This window comes from Centruroides sculpturatus, unplaced genomic scaffold (assembly GCF_000671375.1).
Source record: "Centruroides sculpturatus isolate CEXI.00-Female unplaced genomic scaffold, Cexi_2.0 scaffold1917, whole genome shotgun sequence".
Classification (NCBI taxonomy): Eukaryota; Metazoa; Arthropoda; class Arachnida; order Scorpiones; family Buthidae; genus Centruroides; species Centruroides sculpturatus.
This window is the reverse complement of record NW_019387169.1, coordinates 27,018-53,632: the sequence shown is the minus strand read 5'-3', so window position 1 is coordinate 53,632 and position 26,615 is coordinate 27,018. Positions and strand designations below refer to the sequence as shown.

Genomic DNA, 26,615 nt, shown 5'->3' with positions numbered 1-26,615 from the left:
TATATTATATTATTATATATATAACATATATAATATAAAAAATATAATAGAAGGTTAGAAGTAAGAAATAATTTAATAATTTTAATCTTCGTTGTTATATTTTGTCCGGACAACACCGGACTAACCTGCTAAACGATAAAAAGGAGTATTTAAACTAGATTATGATCTAGTAATTCTAGAAGGAACTTTCAACGTGAGTCAGTAATTGTTTATGACGCCATTAAAATACTTATAAGTTAAAATTCGGTCGAAATATTTCTTTAGTAAAGATGCCATTGCCCGGATTGGCAAGCAATAATCTTTTAAAGACTGGAAATTGGTAAAAAAAAAAATCGTTCTTAGAACAGTTTTTGATGACATGTGTTTACAAAAGCGCCATAAAATTTCCTGGCGAATTGCGATAGAATTTGTTATTTTTTCTATATGACTTAAAGATTAATTTATTGTCAAACATGATCCTCAGATCATTAAACGAAATTACACAATTTAGAATATAATTATAAATGTAAAAAAGTAAAAGTGGCGGATCTCTAATCAGAGAGAAACACATCACTACGGTTTCAGGAATATTGATTTTTAAAAATAAATATACGATAGGTGTTTTTTTACTCGTGCATTGGAAACTTAAATAATTTGTTATACATCAGGAAAAATAAATTATGCGAATAACTTTTAGTCATTTGAATAATAGTTTAAACTATTTTAAAAAAATTATTATCTGTATTAATTTGACAATTCCGATTATTAATAATCATAGATTAAAAGAATATATGTACAGAAAGCAGAAAAATACAAAGTAATGTAAGTTTATATCATACGATTGACGTTATATATGTCGCAGTCGGATAGTTCAGTTACTTTACAAAGCATCTAGCCATTCGATTAAATTTAATTTCATAAAAATTTTACATAATATAAAACGTACAGACTTTTTAAACTGTTTAACTTTTGTGTGCAGAAATGTAAACATATTAATATAAAGAATTATTTGAATAATTAATTATGTAAAATTTATGGCAAATGTTTATATAAATTTATCAATTTATTCTCGGTTGCATCTTAATAATATTCTCTAACTTCTAAAATAAATGAAATAAAATTACAAAATTTTATTTAATTTATTTTATATTAATTTCATATATTTTTAAATAAATCTAATTTTTACATAAACACTTATATTAATTATTAAAATATAAAAGATTTTAAGCCAATAAAGTATAAAATCTTATAATTCACAGTTTCAACATAACTATTTTAATATAAAGTCGTTAAATTCAAATGAGCACATGAAATAAATTATGCGTAACTTAATACAGTATGTGAATAAAAGTTAATTTATTATATTATAATTTTTAAAACGTATAAATTAATTGATTAAATTTATTTATTTAGCAATTCATGCAACAATAGAACTGCAAAGATTAGCTACGAAATACGAAATTGCTATACTTTCTATTCAGAGATTTCCTTTTTCCGACTCAAAATCTCTCAATATAACACCACAATTGAATGCTATTAAGGTAAGAATTAAATCTACGCATTTATAAATTTAAGTGTTTGATATATAATTTGACATACAATTGTTTATTATTATAGAAATGCAAGTATAAATTAATCCAGTAGTTTTCAACTGGATAATAAACTGCTAAAGTAAATATAACACTTTTTTACTAAAAGTACGATGTACAGGTATTCGTTCATTTCAATTTATTTCTCTAGGCGCAAATTCCATCTAACGTTATAAGTTTATAACGTACGGTAAATATAACGTAAAATACATCGTGCTCAAACCCTATAATATCTCTCCATTGATAAATAGGCTGCTGCAAGAAAATTTTTTAAGTTAGAAGTGTCATTATTAGAAAAGATTGAAAAGCACTGGATTAATCTAAGTTAATTGATTACAATCATTTTAAAAATTATAGTAACTTATATGTTAAAATTTTTATTAAAATTTATCGCGACTAAGTTCTGGTGACTCTTTAACTCTCATTAAGGAAAAGGAAGTCAGAATAATAATTCTTTATTGTGATATAACGATAAGTAAAACTGTTATAAACCAAGCTGATCGCATGAACATGTTTCGTTCTGGATGGACCTGGCTCGTCATGGATAGCATTACATCACACGTAAGTCTATATCTTTTAATTTTATAACTTACATAACATTGCAGAAAGACTTTAAGTCACTTATTATTTTATATTATTATATTTAAAGATTAACAAAATAACTATCTAATAAATAATAATTAATATTTGTTGGCAGAGTTTTGAATACTTATCAAACGATGACGGATACGTACCATCTTCTTTAGTCGGATTAATAGGAACGGCATTTGTGGTTCCCGACACTATTTTATATTTTAAATTAGTGAATCAATTAAAAAAGAAAAGTTTAGGAAATCAATTAGAGAATGAGGTAAATTAACCATTGAAATTATTTTACTCATTTAAACCTTTATATTTATGAATTAATTAAAATCATTTTGCAGCAAGCTTTCACTCGTGTGTATGATGCAGTGTTAGCAATTGCCAACGGACTTCACAAAATTCTTTACGAAGAGAAAGTATCTTTCGANTAATGAATATCATTTTGCAGCAAGCTTTCACTCGTGTGTATGATGCAGTGTTAGCAATTGCCAACGGACTTCACAAAATTCTTTACGAAGAGAAAGTATCTTTCGAACTTCCTACTTTCCAAAAAGGAAGTTGCGCAGATTCTGTCAATGAGTGGAAGTGGGGTAGAAATTTGTTGGAAAGTATTCTCAATTTGAATAATGTTAATGGAAGTTTAGGACCTTTAAAGTTCACGAAATTTGGTTATCATTATCTGACCAATTTTGATATAAAAAATCTTCAAGTCAAAGGTTTCGTTAAAGTAAGCAATTTATAATTTTCAAAGTACTTTTGATAATGTTAACATGTACCTAATATTTTCACTGCAATGCGTAGGTAGGAAAATGGTTAGAAAACGAAAAAAAATTGAAAATTAATTCAGAAATCATATTTCCTGGGCAAACTTCAATACCTCCTAATGATTCTCATCGAAATCTTTACGGAAGAACACTTAATATTGGAATAATTATAGTAAGATCAGCATCATATATTGACGTATTTTATAACAGATAAATAAAATATGTCAAAAAAAGTTTCTCACCCTTGCAATGCTGAGTGAAAAGTTCTGAATAACTCTTGTTGCAAGCAAGAAAAAAACTGTTGAAATTAAGAAAATTATATTAAGTTATAAAAAAAAAATCTGTCAGTTATCTGGGACTAGGACAGTTATCCAATTATTAATAGTGTTCGTTTGTACACTATTGGAGATATTGTATAAAAACTGTAAAACTAACGAATTTGTCAAACTGTAGACGTTCAAGGGAAATGTCAGTTTGTGAGGACAGAAAAACTGTTACGAGAAGTTACTGTTACATTTATCAATTCCAAACTAAACAATATTTTATTAACAGATCAACAATTGATCAAACTATCAGAAATTGATTGCATAGTTATGGTCTATCAAGTTGTCATACTAGAAAAACTCATTGTTGTCTAAACTCCATATAAAGGAATGCCTATAATGGACTAAGAAATACAATAACTTCACTGTGAATGACAGGAAACTACTTTCTGGTCAGATACGATCAAAATAAGTCTATTTGAATCAAATAATATTGTCAGAGTTTGGAAAAACATTCTACTCCTAAAAAATATAAAAGAAAAACGTCAAAATTGTTAAACTTCAAGGGCATAGCACACAATTGATAACATTATAACTGGAAGATTAGCGAAATCCATCATAATAAGATGTGATACAGTCCTTAAGAATAAGAAAAATTGCATAAAGTATTAAATCTATAGTGCTTTATTCGCTTGAAACCCTAAAACAAGAGAAAAACATATTGAGACATGATTTTGTAGTTCTTAAAAAACTTCGTCTAATTTAAATGATAAAGCATTAGAAAAATGTTTATTATTATCTTTTAATCTTTAAACGACTAAAGAATTGTTTTCAATTATAAGATATTTAAGGTTTATCACAAAACATTGCAAGGACGGGAAACGTTTTTTGACAAACTATATATTAAACAACAGATATTATTTAATTATTACTTCATTTGAATTTATTTCTCTAGGCTGAGCCTTTCACAATGAAAAATTCGTATTATAAAGAAGGCGATCCTATAACTTCCAAATATGAAGGATTACTCATAGATCTTCTTTTAAAATTACAAGAAATGCACGATTTTAAATTTAAATTTTACGAAATTGAACAATATGGAAATGAAAATGATGAAACAAAAGAATGGAATGGGTTAGTTAGACAGTTAATGGATAAGGTATATATAAAAAATTTCTTTATCACTGGTGTGATATGTCCTTATTCCCACCTCACATTAGTAGGTTTTTAATTAATTTAATTAAACCATGGGATATAAAAAATTTCTTTATATTAATTAATACTCTATACCCGTGGTCCTCAATCTTTTTGAAGTCCACTAAACATTGACATTTTTTCCACGGAACACTTAAAATACATTAGCTTTAAAGAAGGGTGGCAAACCTTTTCGAAATCAAAAGCGCACTCGGTCTAGTATATGACGAAATTGGCATTTGTTGATTACATTACCATACAAAATTTATTTAACATTGTACTCATTTTTCTTTTTCAACAATTTTTAATTGTATATTTGATATTTTCACGGAACATTTAAGTGGCTTCACGGAGCACTCGTGTTCCGTAGACCACGGATTGAGAACCACGGCTCTATACTACAGTTTAATCCTGCACGGAGATTTAAAGAACATTTTGTATGTTTAGAAAATAGATTTGGCCCTAGCTCCCTTGACGATATCTTGGAAAAGACAAGAAGTTATCTCCTTTACAGCTCCTTACTACGATTTAGGTTTGGCTATATTAATGCCAAAATATAATAAAAAAACTAACGAAAATTATTTTGCGTTTTTATCACCTTTCGAAACAACAGTGTGGCTTACCATTGCTGTGTCGGTGATTTTTACTTCCCTCGTGCTCGCAATATGTGTAAATTTAACACCAAATAATTTTAAAAATAGAAGAAAGGAAATAAGAAAAACAAATCAAAGCGTTAGAGATTCTTCTTGGGTCACTTTTCCACAAGCACTTTGGTGGAGCTTCTCGTCGCTTGTATCCCCGGTAGGTGACCAATTATTTGTTTTTAACAACTATACAGTAGATCCCCCTATAAGACGGTAGATACGTTCCGTTCTTTATGAATCAATTTTGTAGGAATCATAGTTTACGGACTACGGCTGTTTGAAAGGTTTTCTTTCATAAAATTAATCGATTCTAGACTAATTCGACTCAACATTTCCAAAATACGTATATTTTTTTGAAAATAATCCGTATAAACTACGTTATAAACAAAAAATTGTAGGATTGCTTACCGAGTGTGTACCGTTCGACTACGCCCGTTGCTAAAGCTTGGTTTCGTCGCGGAACAGCGCATCAAACCGCGGCCGCGATTTCTGATATTATTTTTCTGCGAAAACTTCGTTGACCTTTGGAGACATCCTTAATATAAATAATTTTTATGGCCGTTAAATAAGAAATGTTTCTTTCACAAGAAATGTATAAAATTACAGTACTGGACAGACGATAGGTCGCCTAACTCGCCGTAGCGTGACGCTAGACGGCGAAAAATATATATTTAATTATAATAAAGTTACAATAAATTAAGTTAATATATAATTATATATACAGTACCTAATTTATATATAATTAATATATAATTATATGTACAGTACCTAATTTATATATAATTATATGAACAGACGATACTAAACTCAATTTATCCGCCTAAACGTCCGTAGCGTGGCGCTACGGACGGCGGGTAAGTAGTTCGGCTGCCCGATGACGTTTTACGTATTATAGGAGTTATTTTTACCGTTGTTTACGGATAATGCCACAATTTTTATAGGAATCATAACTATAGGAAACGCTTTTATAGGGGGATCTACTGTATTTATATAATGAAAAACTTAATTAATTGATACATATTTAGGGAACAGAATTTGAACAGAAAAACAATCTTCCCGCAAGAATTATAATGGTGACTTGGTGGTTAACTACGGTTATTCTTATTGCTGCATATACAGCAAAATTGGCAGCATTTATGACAGTCCAGAATATGAAACAAGGTATTAAAATCATTTAACTAAATAGTTTAAAACAAATTTTTTTCATAAATACTCTATTTTTAGAAATTAATTCTTTGGAAGATTTAGTGAAATTGAATACAATTTCATTTGGAACTCTGAAAGATTCTTATGTTGAAAACTTCTTCGCCAACAGTCACTATGAAATGCATAAAATAGCTTACAAAATGATGAAAAATTATAATACGTTCATAAACGATACTCTCGAGGGCATAGAAAGAGTTAGAGCATCGTATTATTTACCAGAAGGTACTATATAGGTCTAACAATGTTCTTAATTAAAAATGATGCATGCATTGCCTAATAGCATAAATTTAGTCAAACAATAAAGAAACTTGTTGCTGCAATAAAAAATAATTGAACTGTCTTTATAATATTTCAGGTCACAAAGATCGTTTTGCTCTTATTTCTGATTCTCCACTTGTGGATTACGCTGCTATGCAAAGGCCATGCAATGTCGAACGAGTTGGAAGACTTTTTGGATTAGTAAATTATTTAAAACACTAGTAATATTTAACATTTTAGCATAAGACAATATTAATGTTATCCTTTATTCTTGCTATTGTTTTTACCAAAACAATATATTACAGTACTGAAAAGGACGAGTCTAAAAAAATAATTGAAATATCCTATATCATTTCTATAAATATGTACTGTACCGGTACTTTCTGCTTATAATCTTTTCATTTTAACAGCAAAATTACGGATTTGGTTTGCCGAAAGGTTCCCCATTCGAGAAACTATTTACATCATCTATTTTAAAGCTAAGAGAAGATGGTTATATGGATCTTTTGAATAAAAGATGGTTTATTAATAATTGTCCAGGTAATATATAAAATTATTATAAAACGATGTAAATGTTTACAAAAATTTAACGTTTTTAAATTTCAGATAATATAATAGGAAGCGAAGAACATCAAATGGATATTAAAAATTTATCTGGTGTTTTTCTGTGTTATTTGGGAGGTCTAACTGCGGCACTTTTGTTCGTAGCTGTTCTGTGGATAAGAGAAATAACCAAGAGCAAGAAGAAAGTAGCTGTTTCAAGTAATGTAAATATTATATATAATATTGGATAGAAGTATCTGTAAACAATTATACACAATAAAAAAATTTTTTTTTATTAGCCAGATCGTAGTTTTATATCGTAAGAGGACTCTTGTGGATGAATATCCTTCACTTTCCTTTTTGAAAAGATCAGCATTAAATAAGAAGAATATAAAAATATTTTCTGAATGAATTCAGTACTAAAGATTTAAAAAATTGTAGTTGTTCTAATGAAATATATTTTTATCGTACAAACAAAAAGAAAAGAAGAAAATAATAGAAAGTACTATACAATTTTCAATATGAGAAAATATGCAACTAATATTCATCACTTGATTTATGTCTCTGATTTTGTATACTGCGCCTGTTTTTACTGACTCCGTCAACATCATTACCAGCAGACAACAAGGAGTATTCTGCTGATCATTTGAAAAATGTTTATGCAATCAAATATGACAATGCTATGCCATTTTATTTGTGTGTTATACTTTTTGAAGATAAGTGTTTGCAATTCGGAGTTGTTCGATAAAGCTGTTATATTCGATTTCTCCCTCTTGGAAAAGCCAATTACTACCTACAAAGCTCCGTACATGTAGAGAAAGCGAGAAAGCAGACAAAAAGTGCATGAGTGAAACGACTAGATAATATAAGACAAATGTGTTTTGAAGACAAACTTATTTTTAAGTTACACTTAGGTGTTGCCGTTGTATTCTACAACAGTTTAACTAGATAAACTTTAATTTATATCATTTAAATGTCACAAACGTCTACAATAATAATTTTTAGTATATTAAGTGTTTATCATGATATTTTCCCAGCTAGACTGTATTCATATAAAACTATTGTGATTTCTATTTGAGTATGCGATTGCATACTCAAAGATTATCCAAACTCTGCATCAACCCTAGTAAACTGATTACCAAGTCAATTACCCAACATACTCTCTAATGTCAATTGTAACCAACAATCAACCATTCTAAGGACTGAAGAGGGGTCATTAAGACCCGAAATGCATTTCCTTTAATAAATCAACTGTTCCTTGTGTTATGTGTTACTGAAGAAAGAAAACCAGTAGTTTTTAATTCTTTAAAGTCTACATTTTTGTAACCAGTAACCAGTAACCTAATTAAAAACCAGTAACGGAAACCTAATTAAAAATATTGTCATTTAAACTTACTTAAAGGTCGAGGGGATGGGGAGATAGTGGGGATTCGTAGGTCATATTCTGTGTGTTCATAGCCTATATAAATAAATAAAATACTGTCTACTAATTCTTCTTCACTCATAAATGCATATGCCGATTATATTAAACTTGCCAATAGCTATCATCTTTTATTACAACCGATATTAATAAAGTGACTACTGTACTTAAGAAGTTATGTTTACAAATAAACTCTAGCAAGACTAAAATAATGATCTATAGCCTGGTAAGTGCACCAAGTTGCAATACCTTTTTTTAATTGATAATCGAAGATTGGAAATAGTTGACAGAGTTCAGGATTTAGATATACAGGTATACCTCGCCTTACGTCTGTAATTGGTTCCAGGAGAGGCGACGTAAGTCGAATTTACTTGTTTCCGAATCTACTTGTCACTAGGCTAAACCATAAATTACCATTCCCGGTTCTGTATTTTATTTATTAATGCATTTTTAATAATATATGGTTAATAAGGATCTATTTTAAGCTTACAAACAAATAAATGTTAGTTTTTAATATAGTACAGAAAAAAGTAATCTAAATTTACGAATGCATGTACTTTAAATACATTACATACTTGTAAATGTACAGTATATATTTTAATTAATATGATTTTATGTGCTTTAAACGCTTTTCTATTGATATTAAGACTTCAATATTTGTGGCGGACAGACGTAAAATCGAACAAAATGACTTAAACTTGATTTTTATTTTTCCATATACTTTTTTGACAAACGACGTATAATTGGGAACGACTTAACTCGAAACGACTTAAGTCGAGGTATACCTGTAATATTTGATTCAAAACTCTCTTTCAAACCGCATATAGACAATTTAATTAAACAGTTTTCTACTCGTAGAGGAATGCTTTGGCGAAATATTAGAATAATTTTTCAGTAAAAACACCCATTATATTTAGAAAACGAAGTAATCATTTAATGGAAAACGATAATTTTATCAAAATCGACCCATCAGATTTTGAGAACGAACGTAATTCTGTAAGACACGCAGAACGGACTTCTTTAACGCTCCGTCTTAATTATAATGTTTTATTAAATAGAAAAAAAAACAATTAAAACATACTTACTTTTAATATTTAAGTCCAATTGTAATACTCCGAAAAGACTCGCTAATGTTGAGATTGAAAACATCAAACAGCTATTCAAATTTTATTGATCATAAAAAATATACAGAAAATATATTCTTTTATAGCTATAAATGTGTATTACATGAATTGATAAAATCATCAAGTATGTTAATTATACGAAAAGTAAATAAATGTAATCTTAATAAAAATTATCTACATTTCCAGAATAATTAGTTGTTTCTTTAGATAAAAAGGTGTCTTTCGCCAAGACGTGATAATACATTTGTTAACCAATAAAGTTCATTTAAATATTCATATAATATTAATACAATAAAAATGAATGTTTTTGGAGAAAAGTAAAAAAACAAATATAGAAGAATTTGATATTAGGTAATAAATATTCGTTTTTTTTCCTTTGTATTTGAGATATTTATATTATTTTTCTTAATAAATAGTGCTTCAATTTTTAAATTTGACAATAACACAGTATATGTTATTTGTCAATTGGCCAACGACAAAAAGGGACAGTGCCCCGACTGCCCCAATGTATGGGCGCCCTTGCACTCAACTAACTATATCTAAGTTCAACTTTAACTTATTTTAATAGGTTTTAAGATATTACATTGAATGAATAAATATTAATTTTTATAACTAAAAGAAACTTATTGATCTTTTAATTTTGTTTTTATTAAATTAAGTGATGCATAAATTTTAAAAATTATAACTTTATGTTAAATTATAAACATAGTTTTTATAACAAAATTATTACTCTAAAATATTATGTTTAGAAACTCTTTATATATAAAAAAAGAATTCATACATTTTAGTTGATTAAAAAAGCATTGCGTGATAAAAATTTTATAATAAGATAAACTATACAAAATAAATATTTCATACATTAACAAGTTTATTGATAAACCGGAAGTATACTTAGTTTTAAATATAAAAATGATCGATTTTCGAGTTGTTTAATTCTCCTCAAATTCATAATTTATTTACTTGATAAGTTTATATTACAAATTACGTGAAATATTAAACTTCATTCTGTAGTTTAATAAATTACTCGCGAATTTTTTCAAAGATTACCATATAAATTACACAATATTGATATATACTCAGAAAAATCTTATAAAGTCAATACATGTGTGTATAGGTAACCTACATATAAAAAAAATTAAAACTAAAAATAAAAATAAATAAATAAATAAATATAACGTTTCTTATATAATTGTGTACATTAATATCAAGAGTGATGTTATAGTAAAAAGTTTAATAATAAATACGAGATTGATTTATAAATTTTTCAAGGCTCACGAAACTACTTCGTCAGCAGCTACACAGTTTATCGATGTTTAATGCTGGGTTACTATGCACGATTTCTGTACAAGTTTTATACCGTTAAATGGTGTAGAAAGTACACGTGCTTCTAATTAGATGTGAAATTAATTAAATATGAGAAGATCTGGATTGTTACTACTAGTCTCATTCTATTCTGCTGTTAGTAATATACCAAATGAAGTTGCCATTGGTAAGATCGTAAAATATAAGTTTGGTTTAATTTTCTGAACGAATTAACTTTAGCTGTTTTAATAACGAAACATATAAATAATGATATAGATAATCCGATAGAAAGTATTATAATAGCAGTCTACTTACTAATTTCGATTTATCCTGTTATAGATTTTCTTTCATATTTATACTATATTTACCTTTCAGGTGCTATTTTTCCGTCTTATCTTCCTGTATTAGAAGAAACATTTCGTTTAGCTATAAACAATATAAATTCAGATTCGAATTTATTACCCAATACGAAACTGATTCCGATTACAGAGAATGCTTCTACACAATTTGAAGTTATTAGAGCCGGTAAATTTATACTAGTTATATTAAAATTATTCTAGTTAAATTAAATACAGATACAATTTTTCAGCGTGCAACTTAGTGGATAAACGAGTGATATCGATAGTCGGACCTCTAACGTCTTTACATTCAAAAATTGCCCAAAATGTGTGTGGCCAATTGGGAATACCGCAAATTAGTATCTTGGCAACAGACCCAATGTTATCTTTAATACCGATTTTGAACCAATCGTCGTCTACACTTCTGAAAATGTCACCGCCGGATACCTTTCAGAATCACGCCTTAATACATATCTTGAAATATTATGGATGGGATGCTTTTGCCATTTTAACAGAAGATAACGAACCAGGCGAGTTTTTATTCTTGTTCTGTGCTTAATAATGCCGTAAACTTTATTTTTTATTCTTTATCCATAATTAATTGTTAACTGATTCATGAATAAAATTTAATTAATTATGTATTTATTTGTAGTTTTGGAATTAAAATTAATAGTTATATTTTATTGTTAAAGTAATTTATATTGCGTTATAATGTATAAATAAGTAAAATTTAATGTGTTTCAGAATAAAACTAACCTGTAATATTTGTACAGTTAGGCACATGTAGCAATAATTTTGTGATTTAAAATTTATGTAGTTATCTTAGATAGCCTCGTTTAACAATTCCTTTTACATTTTTAAATCATAAATATCATTTTATAAATATAAACGAAGAAATTCATCATAATTTTCATATTAAGATTTGAAAATTAAGAACACGTTTCTCAACAGTCAAAAATGATAATTTTTTTCGTTTTAGAGAAATAGTTAACTTACAACGAGCAATTATTACATGTGACTTCGTCACAATGCCAGTCTGCAATTTTTCTCAACAATGTTGTCAATTTTTAGTAGGTCTTGCCCCTGTACTGTACGTCATACTTTTTCTTGTAGTGCTAGTTATATATCTAACACCGTTTGGAGAAAAACTTTTGAATTAAAAAAACGTGACTTCCGGTACAAACCGGAAATTTGTACATAGTTAATTTGGATTTCCTTCTCTTAAGCTTTCCATATCTGTCTCGACTTTCATGTATCTAACTCCTTTCTCGAGATTAATAAAGTATAGACAGATAAACGGACGGACAGACGACCAGAAGACAGTGGAAATTTATTGGTCCACATATTTTTTTTGAAATTTTCTTAAAGTGCAAAACACAGGGTAATAATAATTAGATTTATCCACTTTTAATTAAATTGATATTGTAGACTATATATAAATTATTAAACATTTTTTGTTGTTTAAAATATTGAATAGAATCTATCNAATAAAACTAATCTGTATAGTTTTTCAATTATACCTGTATAATTTCTCAAATAAAATTTTTCCCCTTAAAAATTTATTTAAAGTAAAATGGGACTATAAAAGTTTACAACTAGAAAATTTAATATTTGCTAATGGAAAAACAAGACAACGTTTAAAGTAAATGCATATCTAAAGTAAAGTAATAATGATTGTTTCCTTGTTGCGTGTTGTCTCTACTTCAAACTTTCGAAAAGTTAAATCTGTAAGTTTTAGAACGTTTAGTTATTCAATTAGAAAACCCTGAACTTGTACCAGACATTCAGGTTAATATCAAAATATCCTCTGGGTGTTAGATTTAAAACCAACAGAGTAAATTGAATTTGAGATTTAAATAACTGTTAGCGAATATATTAAGAATAGTATAAACAGTCCATGACTGGAGTCGACTGGATGCAATCAATAAATTTCGAACCTATTTTTATAAAAGCGTGACATTATGTTTACATAAATACATATAAATTTTGATCTAACACCTGATCAATAAACAACAGGCCTAAAAGCACACATTTGGAACAGAATTCTGCCTGTCGTAGGCAACTTGGCTATGTATATTGATTAGAATTGCATTTTTACTGTTCATAGTAGTGCACTTGTACGATTATTATTTCATTTATATAAATTTATATATGTTTTATACAGTTAAATCATATGCTATATATTTATTTATTTTATACTAAATATTTTGCAGTTTAAGTTTTTGATAAGTAAAACTATTTTGCCAAGTAAAAAATCATGACAATTTAAATGATAGTGAAATTTCTTTCTTAATATTGTTTGAATTCAACTGAGTACTTGTAGTAAATTATACGTGGGTTATCATATCAATGAAAGTTAATTTAATTATAATAATTTAATGTTATAATTTTTAAAACACATAAATTGACTAATTAAAATTATTTATTAAGCTATTCATGCAACAATGGAATTGCAAAGACTAGCTACGAAATACGAAATTACGCTGAATTCTATTCAGCGATTTCCTTTGTCCGACTCAAAATCTTTCGATATAACACCACAATTAAATGCCATTAAGGTAAGCATTAAATTTGGTATTTATAAATTACAAAGCTTCAATATCTGGTATAGAATTGTTTATTATTATAAAAATGCAAGTGTGAATTAATCCAGTAGTTTTCAATCGGAAACCACGAAATATAGTGTTGAGCAGAGCCATAACAATTGTATTATTATAACTGTGAAAAGCCTAACAACACTCCATCTGTAAATAATAAGCGTATGGTGCCGCAAGAAATAAATTGTCAAGTTGAAGGTGCCAATATTAGAATAAAGTAAAAAAACACTGGATTAATATAATACAGTAAAACCTGTTCAAAACAAAACCTTGATAAAATGGAAATTTACCTAAATGGGAGAAATTATTAAACACAAAGCTATTTTCTACGATAAAATACTTTACTAAACGAAAAAATATTCGGTAACATACGAGTCCAGTTTACGCAGGTTTCATGTAATTGATTATATTCATTTTAAAACTCTTAGCATAAGTTAAAATTAATATCAAAATTTATCACAAGTGAATTTTTATAACACTTTTATTCTGATAAGGAAAAGGACGTCAGAATAATAATTCTTTACTGTTCAATAACGATAAGTAAAACTGTTATAAAGCAAGCTGAACGCATGAACATGTTTCGTTCTGGATGGACCTGGCTCGTCATGGATAGCATTACATCACACGTAAGTCTATATCTTTTAATTTTATAACTTACATAACATTGCAGAAAGACTTTAAGTCACTTATTATTTTATATTATTATATTAAATTTTAATAAAATAACTCTCCTAATTAACAATTAATCTTTGTTGGCAGGATTTGAAATACTTATCAGACGATGACGGATATGTACCATCTTCTTTAGTTGGATTCATAGGAACGGCATTTGTGGTTCCTGATACCATTTTGTATTTAAAATTAGTAAATCAATTTAAAAAGAATAATTTGGGAAATCATATACAGAATCAGGTAAATTAACCATTGACATTGTTTCACTATTTAAATGTCCATATTTATGAAATAATGAAAATTATTTTTCAGCAAGCTTTCACTCGTGTTTATGATGCAGTGTTAGCAATTGCCAATGGACTTCACAGAATTCTTTACGGAGAGAAAGTTTCTTTCGAACTTCCTACTTCCCAAAAAGGAAGTTGCGCAAATTCTATCGATAAGTGGAAGTGGGGTAAAAATTTGTTGGAAAGTATTCTCAATTTGAATAATGTTAATGGAAGTTTAGGACCTTTAAAGTTCACGAAATTTGGTTATCACCATCTCACCAATTTTGATATAAAAAACCTTCAAGTCAAAGGTTTCGTTAAAGTAAGCTACTTCTAATTTTCAAGTTTATTTCATATTCTTAACATGTAACTAATATTTTAATTGAAAATTTTAGGTAGGAAAATGGTTAGGAAACGAAAAAGACTTAAAGATTAATTCAGAAATTATATTTCCTGGCCAAACTACAATTCCTCCTACTAATTCTCATCAAAGTCTTTCCGGAAAAACTCTTAATATTGGAATAATTATAGTAAGAGGCAATGGATTATTATTATTATTATCATTATCATCATTTATTATCTTATTTTATAATCTAAATATATAAAATTGCTTGTCCTGACTGACTGACTGAATGACTCACTCACTGATTCATCATCGACCAGAGCAGACCGCTTAATCCAAAGAGGTGAAATTTGTTAGATAGTTAGGGTTCGTCATGGAAACGCTCACTAAGAAGGGATTTTTCGAAATTCCCCCGCGGGGGGGAGGGGGAGGACTAAGGCTTAATCGAAACAACGGCTTTTACTGCACTATTTTAGATGCGATTTTTTGTTTTTATCTGCGTTTTAGTAGGGTATGCCATGGCAATGCACACTAAGAAGGGATTTTTCAAAATTCCCCCGCGGGGGAGAGGGAGAGGATTTAGTCTTCATCGAGTACTTAGGTGTATTAAATTAATAACATTTCAGACATTGTTATAAATATTTTTATCTATTTCGATTTTAAAAATGTTCGAACCATTTTAAATTCGAATTTGTTATTGCATATTGGTTCGATTATAGAACGATTGTAAACGTTCCAGAAAATTGATCAAATTGAAAATAGTTAATATGATTCTCGGCAATTCTCATCATTCTCAGCAGTAAGGTGTTATATAACAATTACTATGGTTGTTGAAATACTGAATATAAATGAGATTTGCTTGCAAAATCCGCGCGAGCAAAGCCCCGAGTAACAGCTAGTAGATACATATATTCATTAACAGAGATTATTTAATTATTAGTTAATTTACGTACATTTTTCCAGGAAGTGCCCTTTATCATGAAAAACCCTTATTATCGAAATGGCGATCCTATAACTTCTAAGTACGAAGGATTACTTATAGATCTTCTTATAAAGTTACAAGAAATGCTTAACTTTAAATTTAAATTATACGAAATTGAGCAATATGGAAATGAAAATCCCGAAACAAAAGAATGGAACGGATTAGTTAGACAATTAATGGATAAGGTACAGATAAAAAATTGTTCTCTATTAATAAACTTCTAATATTAATATTCTATTAATATTAATTCCTGAATAAACTTCTGTCGTAGTTTATTCACGAATTAAGATTTATAAAATATTTCGTATGTGTAGAAAATAGATTTGGCCCTTGCTACCTTGACGATATCTTGGAAAAGACAAGAAGTCATCTCCTTTACAGCTCCTTACTACGATTTAGGTTTGGCTATATTAATGCCAAAATATAATGCTAAAACTACTGAAAATTATTTTGCATTTTTATCACCTTTTGAAACAACAGTGTGGCTTACTATTGCTGTGTCGGTGATTTTTACTTCTCTAGTGCTCGCTATATGTGTAAATTTAACACCAAGTAATTTTAACAACAGTAGAAAGGAGATAAGGAAAACAAATCAAAGCGTTAGAGATTCTTCTTGGATCACTTTTCCACAAGCACTTTGGTGGAGCTTCTCGTCGCTTGTAGCCCCGGTAGGTGACCAATTATTTGTTGTTAACGACTTTATTTGTATAATGAAAAATTTAATTAATTGATATATATTTAGGGAACAGAATTTGAACAAAAAAACAATCTTCCGGCAAGAATTGTAATGGTGACTTGGTGGTTAACTACAGTTATTCTTATTGCTGCATATACAGCAAAATTAGCAGCATTTATGACGGTCCAGAATATGAAACAAGGTAATAAAATTATTAATTACAGTAAATACTTTAAAACGAATTTTTTCATAAATACTCTGTTTTTAGAAATTAATTCTCTGGAAGATTTAGTGAAATTCGATACAATTCCATTCGGAACTCTAAAAGATTCTTATGTTGAGAACTTCTTCGCCAATAGTCACTACGAAATGCATAAAATAGCTTACAAAATGATGAGAAAGCAAAATACATTCAAAAACGAAACTGCTGTGGGCATAGAGAGAGTTAGAGCATCGTATTATTTGCCAGAAGGTAGTAGAAAATAACATTAATAATATACCAGAACAAAAAAATAATAGATAAGTTATTTAATTATATTAACTTATTCAAAAAATAACGTACTGTACATCTTGTTGTTGCAGTAAGTAAATAAGCTGTGTTTAATATTTCAGGTCACAAGAATCGTTTCGCTTTTATACATGATTCTCCAGTTGTAGATTACACTGCAATGCAAAGGCCGTGCAATGTCGAACGAATTGGAAGACTTTTCGGATTAGTAAATTAGTTATAACATTAATAATAACGAATGATGAACAGTAAAAGTGTAACATTAATGTTGTCTTGTGTTAAAATACACAAGACAGAGTTATTGTTACTCTTTTATTCTTATTATTACGAAAACATATTACAGTATTGATATGGATAAATGTTTTTAAAACAATTATTTCTATGAATATGTGCTGTATCTTCTGCTTATAATATTTTTATTTTAACAGCAAAATTACGGTATTGGTTTGCCGAAAGGTTCCCCATTCGAGAAACTATTTACATCATCTATTTTGAAGCTAAGAGAAGAAGGATATATGGATTTTTTGAATAAAAGATGGTTTATCAATAATTGTCCAGGTAATATGTAAAATTATCTCCAAACGGAGTGCTAGGTTACTAAAATTTAACGTTTTTAAATTTCAGATAATAGAGTAGGAAGCGGGGAACATCAAATGGATATTAAAAATTTAGCTGGCGTGTTTCTATGTTATTTGGGAGGACTCTTCGTTGCACTTCTGATCGTAACTATTCTGTGGATAAGAGAAATGACCAAGAGCGAGAAGAAAGTAGTTGTTTCACCTAATGTAAATATTATATATAATTTTTGTCCAGAAATTTCTGTAAATTATTCTATACAATAAGAAAATTCTGTTTTAACAGCCAAATGGTAGTTATATATCGTAAGAAGCCCTCTCTAGATGATTCATCTTTACTTCGCTGTTCGAAAACATCATCATCTAAATATATAAAATTGCTTGTCCTGACTGACTGACTGAATGACTCACTCACTGATTCATCATCGACCAGAGCAGACCGCTTAACGTAAAGAGGTGAAATTTGTTAGATAGTTAGGGTACGTCATGGAAACGCTCACTAAGAAGGGATTTTTCGAAATTCCCCCGCGGGGGGGAGANGAAATTGTTAATAATCTTTGAATTATTTACATTTTTTGTCGTACAGACATCTGTATTTTCTAACTTCTTCGATGAAGAATTCTAAATCTATTTGTTTCCTCGTCGTTTCGCTAGTAATGGCAGAAAGTGTAGCGACAATCAAACTACTGTACACGACTAATGCACGTGACTACACGTCACAAATGCTTGCGTTTTTATTGGCTGCAATACGACAGAAGCGCGGAACGAAAACGGAAAAGAAATAATTTTTAACTCTGCTTTCAGTCTTGTTTCTGTCCAAATGAACGTTACAAAACTGAAAGTTTCGTCAATTTGGCTTTTAGTTTTACGATTACGTCGCGGATTCCGGTAATGTGGAGTCCAGGCTTAAATGTGTTTTTTTATACAATTAAAAAATTGGGGAAGGGGTTTCAATTATTTTGTTAGCTTAAGGCCTAAAAAATATAAATTTGGCATTGTGTAGACTGAAATTTGCTAAAGTCAGTCAGTCATATTTAAAACTTACAAGAAGATTACACATGATGAAATATGTACATCTGAACGAAACTTTTGCAGTTTTTAGTTGGGACCTCCTGAGTATAGACTTAAATATTAGCTGTAGATGGCTCCGTTCAATAGTGTAATCTGTGTTAAAATTTCCTATCAAACTGTAAGTTAAGCAAACTATCGCTTAGAGTTTCGTGCTTTTAAATTTATTTGAGAGAAGGAGAAGCCTTTATAAATCATAGCTCAAGGCTCAGTAAGGCTAAATACGTGGCTCGTTATCCGATTATAAAACAAAATGTATTAAAATGTAACAACATAAATCATATCTATTAACTAATAATTAATTATATTATGATAATAGATCTATAAACTATTATGTATAGTGAACCGAATTGGCTATACATTTCAATAACAGCAAATATAAAAGCCCTAAGTTGTATCTTCTGAGCTCGAGGCCCTAAACTGTAACCTGTTAAGCTCATGTGCAAATCCGATCCTTTATTGTGGACACCAAAGTGATTACGAATACAGAAAAACTCAAAAATGTTTATTGTGAAATCCTTACTGTCCTTTTAAATTCTAATGTTATTGTTAATTGTCTACTTGGACTTTACTTATTAATAGGACTTAATACTGGTGTTTAAAGATTGACACAGCAATGAAAGTTAGTCAGGAAAGAACAAAATTTCTTTATTATATCACCTGTAGTAATAGTTTCTGTACTGTACACATATTACACGTGTTTCGGGCTAGCATGCCATCATCAGCAGTACTACTACCACACATGTAAATACATATTCCAATCCCGAGTATAAATGTATTTTTCTCGTTGTATAATTAATTAATGAGTTAAACATTTCAATCAAGGTTCAATTTTTCACAATTCAACTGTGTTATGTTAACGTAACACAGTTGAATTGTCAATCTTTAAACACCAGTATTAAGTCCTATTAATAAGTAAAGTCCAAGTAGACAATTAACAATAACATCAAAAATGTTTTAAACAGTTTGAAAACTACATCCAGACGTATCGAAGATTCGAAATCTTTAAATTAAATTTAATTAATCATAATTTGCATTGAGAAATTTCTCTTTAAAGACATTAATTTTTCTAATGAATCTCTTATTTCAATAATTATCAATGAAATATAAAAAATTTCTTACCTCCAAGGGTTGAGGCAAGGATCGATAATCGCCAGAATCAAAAAACATTTTCCAATAATTCTCGAAAAAAATTGCACTCTTTGTAATAAAAGAGCAAAACAATTAAAGGTCAATTGTTGAATTTCTTTGTTATGCGTTAAATAAAGAAAAAATAAAATTTTAATAATTAATGTTTGCTTTTTTAATTCTTGAAAATCTGGTGCGTATATAAATAAGGATTTAAGGGATGATGCCAGAGATATTAATGGTGTCATCCTACCTGTCTGGTAGAACCTGGACAAGACTATTTCACATCCTAGACAAAGAAAATTTAGGCACCCCCACACATTATATGTAAGTTATCGTACTTATCAGCGGTTCCTGTCATATATATATATATATAACCATATGTATGTATATAGGACACATATACATACATATATGCATGTATATAAGCCTATACATATGTATATGTAGGTTCTATATGTATATATACTATGGGCGAATTCTCTGGGTTTGCTTAGCATGCGCCTCATGTTTAAGAGAAAGTTTTGACTGTCAATATACTTTTTATATGGAAACAAATATGCCAATAATAATTTATTCTATCGTGTAAACTCTTTTATCATTTGTGTTTGGTTTTATTTACATTGATAGCTATCGGCTAGCCATTTTAAGTCAGTGCGATGTTTGCGGGAACTCGATCGCTTGCTGGTGTCATTCGTAGCATTTAACACGGACATATTGTATCGAAAAAAAAAGTTCTCTTGGTGCTTACAGGATTGAATGAGTCAAAAATAAAAATAAATTAAACATTTCCCGAATATTTTGTGTATTTAGTACAATACGTTAATTATTTACAGGATGGAAAGATTTTTCAACGTCAATCAGGAAGAAGACATCTTTGACGACTAAAAAATAAACTTTGATGCATAATTATTTTATTTCAAACAATTAAATTAACATCTCTTATTCCATCAAACATTTTATAATATAAAATGATAAATAGTCCAGTCTGAATAAAGAATATTTCAAAGAAAGATTTTCAAAATATGCCATTTGACGGCACTCTCACAAGAGAGTACAAACAAGTGTTTAATTGTCATCGTCGCAGTGAGAGTTAAAGGTCCACTATTAATAATAGTCAAATAGTCCATGATTGCCAGGAATTTTAGTAACATGTTAGCAAACAGTGCATGCTGGTAACTTCTCCCCTCTTGAGTTTAAAGCGAACAAAGTCCTCAACTATTTATCAGAAAAACGGAATTCAGATTCTATTTGGTCTCCTAAAGCAATATTTATATCCGATTTCATCTACTCCTCTTAAACTCTGCCTTTAGTAAAGTTAACCTTAGAATTAATGTACAAAAATCTGCAATAATGTATTTTTCGTTACTTAGGAATCCTTTCCTACCACTTATAAACTACCCTTTCCTACTTTCCTACTTTCCTACCCTTTTTATAAACACATACGCAAACATTGCAGTACGTCAACCATATAACAATCTGGGAATTATCTTTGACATTAAATTAACTTTTAAAAGCCATATAAACAAAACAGTAAAATTATTCTCGTAGATTTTTAAACGTAAAATAAATTATTTATCCATTTTACGAAGGACTGTAACTGATATAAAAACTGTCCTTACCAAACAGGAACGGGTGGCAACCTTACTTCATATATACCTTTTTTTAAAAATACCGGATATATTTTATAACAGTAAAAGATGCCGATGTTATTTTAATATGTTATTAAAAGTAAAGCTGATGATTACCAAGAAATTCTTAATTAGGCCTATATATGAATCTTGACTCTTATAATTATTTTTCAAGTGATCAAGTAGGTGAAATTTTAATTAATTAATAAATTGTCACAAAACATTAAGACAAATGTAGACCATCACAGATGCTATCTGAAAGGTTATCATTCTGTATGAACTTGCGCGTTTGATGATGGCAAAATTATTTATCTACTGGATGTATGTTAGGGAATACTAAACTAAAGCAAGTGTCGATATAGAAAACTGTGTATGAACTGGCAACAACCTGTGTAAGACCGCTCGAAACAAGAAAAGACCTGTTGTTTCGATATGCGCCAAGTTATGGACGTGTGAGCAAGTGCATGTATAGTATTAGATTAGAATAAAATTTAATTCTAAGTTAAAGGACTGCCTCAACATTGTTCTAACAATGTACAGTACATGAATAGCTGGTTACCCATTTTGTTCTTAAGTTTTCATCATGTGTAAATAAATGTAACTGGAACGGTTAAATATATAGACAGTCTCGGTGCATCATGTTTTCTATACATCGCATACAGTTTCAAACCGCTTATAAAGAACCCTCTGGCTGACGGGCAGATGGTCGAGCAGTCAAGATGGCAGCCTACCGCTCAGGGGGATCCGGAATCGAATAATCCCCAGGAATTTTTCGGGGGTGGTACGTCTAGATATGTCGCGCCACGTCCCTCACTACCCGGCCGCCCCATTGTGGGCCTAGCCGAACCCCTGGGCTTGCCAAAAGAGGTCTTCTTAGTATCTACAGGACGAAAAGAATAAAAACTCTCTGGCTAGTATAGCAGCTAACCACTGCACAATATCTACCTGAACTGGCTTTATATGGCATATCGCTAGTGAAAAACTAAATATAGCAGACCTAGACTAACAACTAGCAGTATCTTAATGGCTACCAAGACAAATGTCCTCGTGTGACAGAATTTAAAAACACGTTCTGGAGACTTGTGGATAATTTAACATTCAACCTTTTTTTCAATTTTTAGTAATCGTGCATATCATAATTATGAAATATAATTTATATTATTGATTTGTTATTATTCATTTTTTTCTAGACTCTATATAGAAAACATCCAGCAACGAGTTGCTTAACTTTCCCGGCAAGATTTAACACTACGTGTGTGGCGCTATCTTTTACGTTATTTTATTAAAAACTTTTTATATGTTTAATTATTAATTTTTAGGGTAGGGATGGATTTTATAAAAAATTGTAAACAGAGTTAATAACGAATAAAATCGTCATTAACTCTGACCTTATTAGAGATACACACGACCTCCATTATCTCCTTACCGTCTCGATCTTTAATCACCAAAATTTAATAGCATTAATTCCCCTAATAAGCAAATATCTCTGCAAAATTTCGGAAATTTTCGGGGCAAAAAGCACAGAAGTTATTTAGTTTCAAAGAGGGTAAACAAAATATGTCACACACACATACATATCCTTACATACAGAAAAAAAACCCTCGGTATTTTTTTTGCCATACTTTCCCTCTGTTATATATAACAACCGGAAAAGTAAAAAGCAGTAAAATTCCTCCTCGCTTCGTCCAATCTCCAATCTCCCCGAAATAGACAATGCATAAAAATAATAAATAATATGTATTCCTACATCTGTCTAATTCTGAATGACGATTCCGAAATAATAAACAAATCTTAGATCAGTTTCGAAATGCATCTTCACACTTAAAATATTTTAAGAAAACAGATTTTATTTATATGACATAAAAAAACAACTTTTTGATTTTCTCCCATCAAAATCGAATAAAGAACGAACAATTATTTATTGTCACATCGTCACAATTCCGGGCTACAATTTTTTAAAATTGCAATTCAACAATCTTCGGATTCCAAAACAAAACACATTTTTTTTTCTTCTTTCTTCGAATCGGTCGAAAGTCATTTTTGAATTCTCACAGAAAAAAAATTTCTTAATTTCACTGTTGCGTGATTCTCTGTGTTCGCTCGCCCACTTGAGTATTAAAAAATTTTGTGATGATTCAATCTCTTGCCAGGGCCAATCGTCACTCCCTTCTCTCAATCTACGGTTTAACCCTTTTCCCTCTGGTTTCGGTCTTCCCTAGGCCCTCGGCTGACCTTCGCTTTGTTCACTATTTCAAAAATTTCGAGACGATTCATCGATACTGCGTGTCACTTTTTCTGGTTTTTTTCCCTCTTCGTGACGGAAAAATGTACTGAAACGATTTTCGGCGAAGTATTTTGCATATAAATAGAGTAGTTATATCTTTTGAAATTCATTTGCGTGATTTAAAATAATAAATAANTATTTTTATATACAAGAAGGACAAATTAAAATGGTTAAACTGTCGTTTTCTTTAATATTGGCACAAGAACAACGTGCCCATTTATCACAGCGGCTATATTTATTATTATTTTCCGAATAAATAAATATAAAAGTTTGTACTTACTCGTATTTACTTTGCCAGACGATACTGTCACTTCGCGCATGCTCAGTTTCGCTATTTTGTAAGCAGACGATACTTTTCTCGTGGAAAAAAATTTTTATTTCGATTTTTATTTCATATTTTATTTCATGTTAAGATAGTATTTAAATTAAAAAAATGTTTTTACAAATAAAATAAAACGTAAAATCATAAATAATAAAGTAATACAGTTGGAGAAAGATGGGGTACCCCGTCTTGCCCCAACGTGCACTTTTCATACTGACTGCAAACACGGGTCAACTTTATTTCAAAACTAAACAATTTCAGTATTACATAATATCTTCATTTAAAAGGTAATGTAAAACTTCACAATGATGCTTACTTTGTAGAAACTTTGTAGCGGGCGTAAAATTAGATGAAGTATTGCCGAAACATGGAAAACTGTCTTACTTCCAAACAAAGAGAGCGATTCGGATGTTCTCTCGTCCCGTGATCCCTTTTGAGGTTGACATTTAGTTCCCCAAATAACAGCTAGATGAAAGCGCGTTACCCCATGGTCCCATCTTTCACCACCTTCCCCTATACAGTGGAATATCGCTTAACGAACACAATTCGTTCCAGAATCTTACTCGTAATGCGAAACACTCGTTAAGCGAAACAGTTTTTCTCATATAAATTAATGTAAAATACGATAATGCGTTCCACGCCGAAAAATACTCAAATATTCTATGTCTAATGTTTATTCAAAGAAAATTGTACAACAAACATTGTTAAGGAGCGTGAATCATTATCATCTTTTCTTCCAGCGCGGAATGAACCAACCTGAAATGCGAATTTGATTTGCAGGAAAAAAAAATCAGATAATTTGTCGGATAAACACACCAAACGATATGCCAAATTCTTGGGCTGTGTAAAGGCTTTAATTAAATATTAGAAATTAATTAATTTGACTAGAGGTGGGTAGTTATGCTTTCATCTCGTGTTAAATTTAATAATTATAAATAAATAATTTTTAATTTAGCTATTTCTGGAATTTAATTTGGATTGGTCATTAAATTTAATACCAGATGGAAGCATAACTACCCACCTCTAGTCAAATTAATTAATTTCTAATATTTAATTATAGCCTTTACGTAGCCCAAGAATTTGGAATATCGTTTGGCGTGTTTATTATATAACGGACTATGGTTGTCGATGTTTATACGTAATATGTGTAAACACAAATTTGGAAAAATGTGCGATCACAAGCGACGCTAAGATACTAGCTGAACGAGTGCTAAACACGAACTGATGGATCACGCTCACAATCCGGGATTTCCCCTCTTCTGTCTACTCGTTTTGCGAGTGATTTTCACAATTTAGTTTGCTCGTTATGCAAAGCACTCAATTAAGTGAGGTTAATTCAATTAGTTAATTCAAATGTTAAGTGAGGTTCAATTGTAATAAAATAATAATTAATAAATATTGCAGTCATACTTAAACGTAGAAAATATTTTCTATTTTAATGGATAGATGGCACCACGTCATAGATAAATACTGTAATTATACTACACCAACCAGTTCCTACGTATTAAAAAAATATAAGTACTGTATACACTCAGTGCCGGATTTACTATTAAGCTAAATACGCTAAAGCTTGGGACCTCTATATTTTTATATTATACTAGCTGCAAGGACCCGCTTCGCTGGGTTTTTAAAAAGTAACGATAGTGAAGATTAAGATAATTACATTATAGCCAATCTTATCCGTTTTCACAGAATGCAAGAATTAGGTCCCCCGTTTCTGATTAGAGATCTGGTCCCGATTCTATTTCTGAACGTCTCCTGTTCACGTCAAGTCAAACGAACTATTTTCAACGTTTCTGGAACGTTTACAATCGTTCTATAATCGAACCAATATTCGAATTTTATGTTCGAATTTAATTCGAACAAATTCGAACAAAACATTCGAAATAGAAAGCCACTTTCAANAAAATTTCGAGACGATTCATCGATACTGCGTGTCACTTTTTCTGGTTTTTTTCCCTCTTCGTGACGGAAAAATGTACTGAAACGATTTTCGGCGAAGTATTTTGCATATAAATAGAGTAGTTATATCTTTTGAAATTCATTTGCGTGATTTAAAATAATAAATAATAAATACCTAAATATAAAATTTAGAATTATAATAAAAGTAACAATTAAACAAAACTTTTTTAAAAAATTTGTTAAAAAATACAAAATTATTTTACATTTATTGCATTTTGGATAATGCAACATATTAATTATCGGAATTTGTTAAAAAACACTTTTATTTTAATTCATTAAATTAAAAAAGTGGAGAGATAAATGTTCAAATAATTAATTAAATAGTTAGTTAGTTAAATTTGAATTTAATAATTAAAGAATTTAACTAATTAATTAATTATTCGAACATTAAT

General features: G+C 29.5%; 4 protein-coding genes across 6 annotated transcripts in view; all 4 read left to right on the top strand.

Moving 5' to 3' along the window:
- The window catches only part of LOC111616236, a 3,594-nt gene extending 1,013 nt beyond the window's left edge, over positions 1–2,581 (top strand). Inside the window, exons 3-6 of the mRNA XM_023357667.1 lie at positions 1,393–1,520; positions 1,998–2,129; positions 2,266–2,418; positions 2,492–2,581. Coding sequence (XP_023213435.1) covers positions 1,393–1,520; positions 1,998–2,129; positions 2,266–2,418; positions 2,492–2,581 — 503 coding nt within the window. The remainder of the gene's footprint in view (positions 1–1,392; positions 1,521–1,997; positions 2,130–2,265; positions 2,419–2,491) is intronic.
- On the top strand, positions 2,581–8,824 carry LOC111616235 (glutamate receptor 2-like). The gene is made up of 10 exons (XM_023357666.1): positions 2,581–2,877; positions 2,952–3,086; positions 4,133–4,336; positions 4,819–5,172; positions 6,041–6,176; positions 6,240–6,443; positions 6,577–6,680; positions 6,890–7,019; positions 7,086–7,246; positions 7,322–8,824. Exons 1-10 carry the CDS (start codon positions 2,581–2,583, stop codon positions 7,343–7,345), a joined length of 1,749 nt encoding a protein of 582 aa, XP_023213434.1. The 3' UTR covers positions 7,346–8,824.
- Positions 8,825–10,979: 2,155 nt separating this feature from the next.
- LOC111616234 (glutamate receptor 3.1-like) lies at positions 10,980–16,027 on the top strand. Its single transcript, XM_023357664.1, has 10 exons — positions 10,980–11,055; positions 11,244–11,393; positions 11,458–11,736; positions 13,637–13,764; positions 14,361–14,429; positions 14,563–14,667; positions 14,710–14,715; positions 14,788–15,066; positions 15,140–15,274; positions 16,010–16,027. Exons 1-10 carry the CDS (start codon positions 10,980–10,982, stop codon positions 16,025–16,027), a joined length of 1,245 nt encoding a protein of 414 aa, XP_023213432.1.
- Positions 16,028–16,061: 34 nt separating this feature from the next.
- On the top strand, positions 16,062–18,290 carry LOC111616238 (probable glutamate receptor). 3 transcript variants are annotated; one of them, XM_023357671.1, is made up of 5 exons: positions 16,062–16,254; positions 16,384–16,737; positions 16,812–16,947; positions 17,014–18,038; positions 18,115–18,290. In XM_023357671.1, the coding sequence occupies exons 1-4, from the start codon at positions 16,066–16,068 to the stop codon at positions 17,229–17,231; spliced, it is 897 nt and encodes a 298-aa protein (XP_023213439.1). In that variant the 5' UTR covers positions 16,062–16,065; the 3' UTR covers positions 17,232–18,038; positions 18,115–18,290. The 3 variants fall into 3 exon arrangements, with proteins under 3 accessions (XP_023213439.1, XP_023213438.1, XP_023213437.1); XM_023357670.1 differs by having other exon boundaries at positions 16,812–17,811; positions 17,878–18,038; XM_023357669.1 differs by having other exon boundaries at positions 16,812–18,038.
- The last annotated feature ends 8,325 nt before the right edge of the window (positions 18,291–26,615 follow it).

Coding starts and splice junctions, on each gene's coding strand:
- LOC111616235 (XM_023357666.1), top strand. CDS start 2,581: ATGAATATCATTTTGCAGCAAGCTTTCACTCGTGTGTATGATGCAGTG. Junction 3,087..4,132: donor TTAATATTGGAATAATTATA/GTAAGATCAGCA, acceptor TTATTTCTCTAG/GCTGAGCCTTTCACAATGAA. Junction 7,020..7,085: donor GTTTATTAATAATTGTCCAG/GTAATATATAAA, acceptor TTTAAATTTCAG/ATAATATAATAGGAAGCGAA.
- LOC111616238 (XM_023357670.1), top strand. CDS start 16,066: ATGAAAAACCCTTATTATCGAAATGGCGATCCTATAACTTCTAAGTAC. Junction 16,255..16,383: donor TTAGACAATTAATGGATAAG/GTACAGATAAAA, acceptor TCGTATGTGTAG/AAAATAGATTTGGCCCTTGC. Junction 16,738..16,811: donor TCTCGTCGCTTGTAGCCCCG/GTAGGTGACCAA, acceptor ATATATATTTAG/GGAACAGAATTTGAACAAAA.
- LOC111616234 (XM_023357664.1), top strand. CDS start 10,980: ATGAGAAGATCTGGATTGTTACTACTAGTCTCATTCTATTCTGCTGTT. Junction 11,737..13,636: donor AACAGAAGATAACGAACCAG/GCGAGTTTTTAT, acceptor TTATTTATTAAG/CTATTCATGCAACAATGGAA. Junction 14,430..14,562: donor TGGATAGCATTACATCACAC/GTAAGTCTATAT, acceptor CTTTGTTGGCAG/GATTTGAAATACTTATCAGA.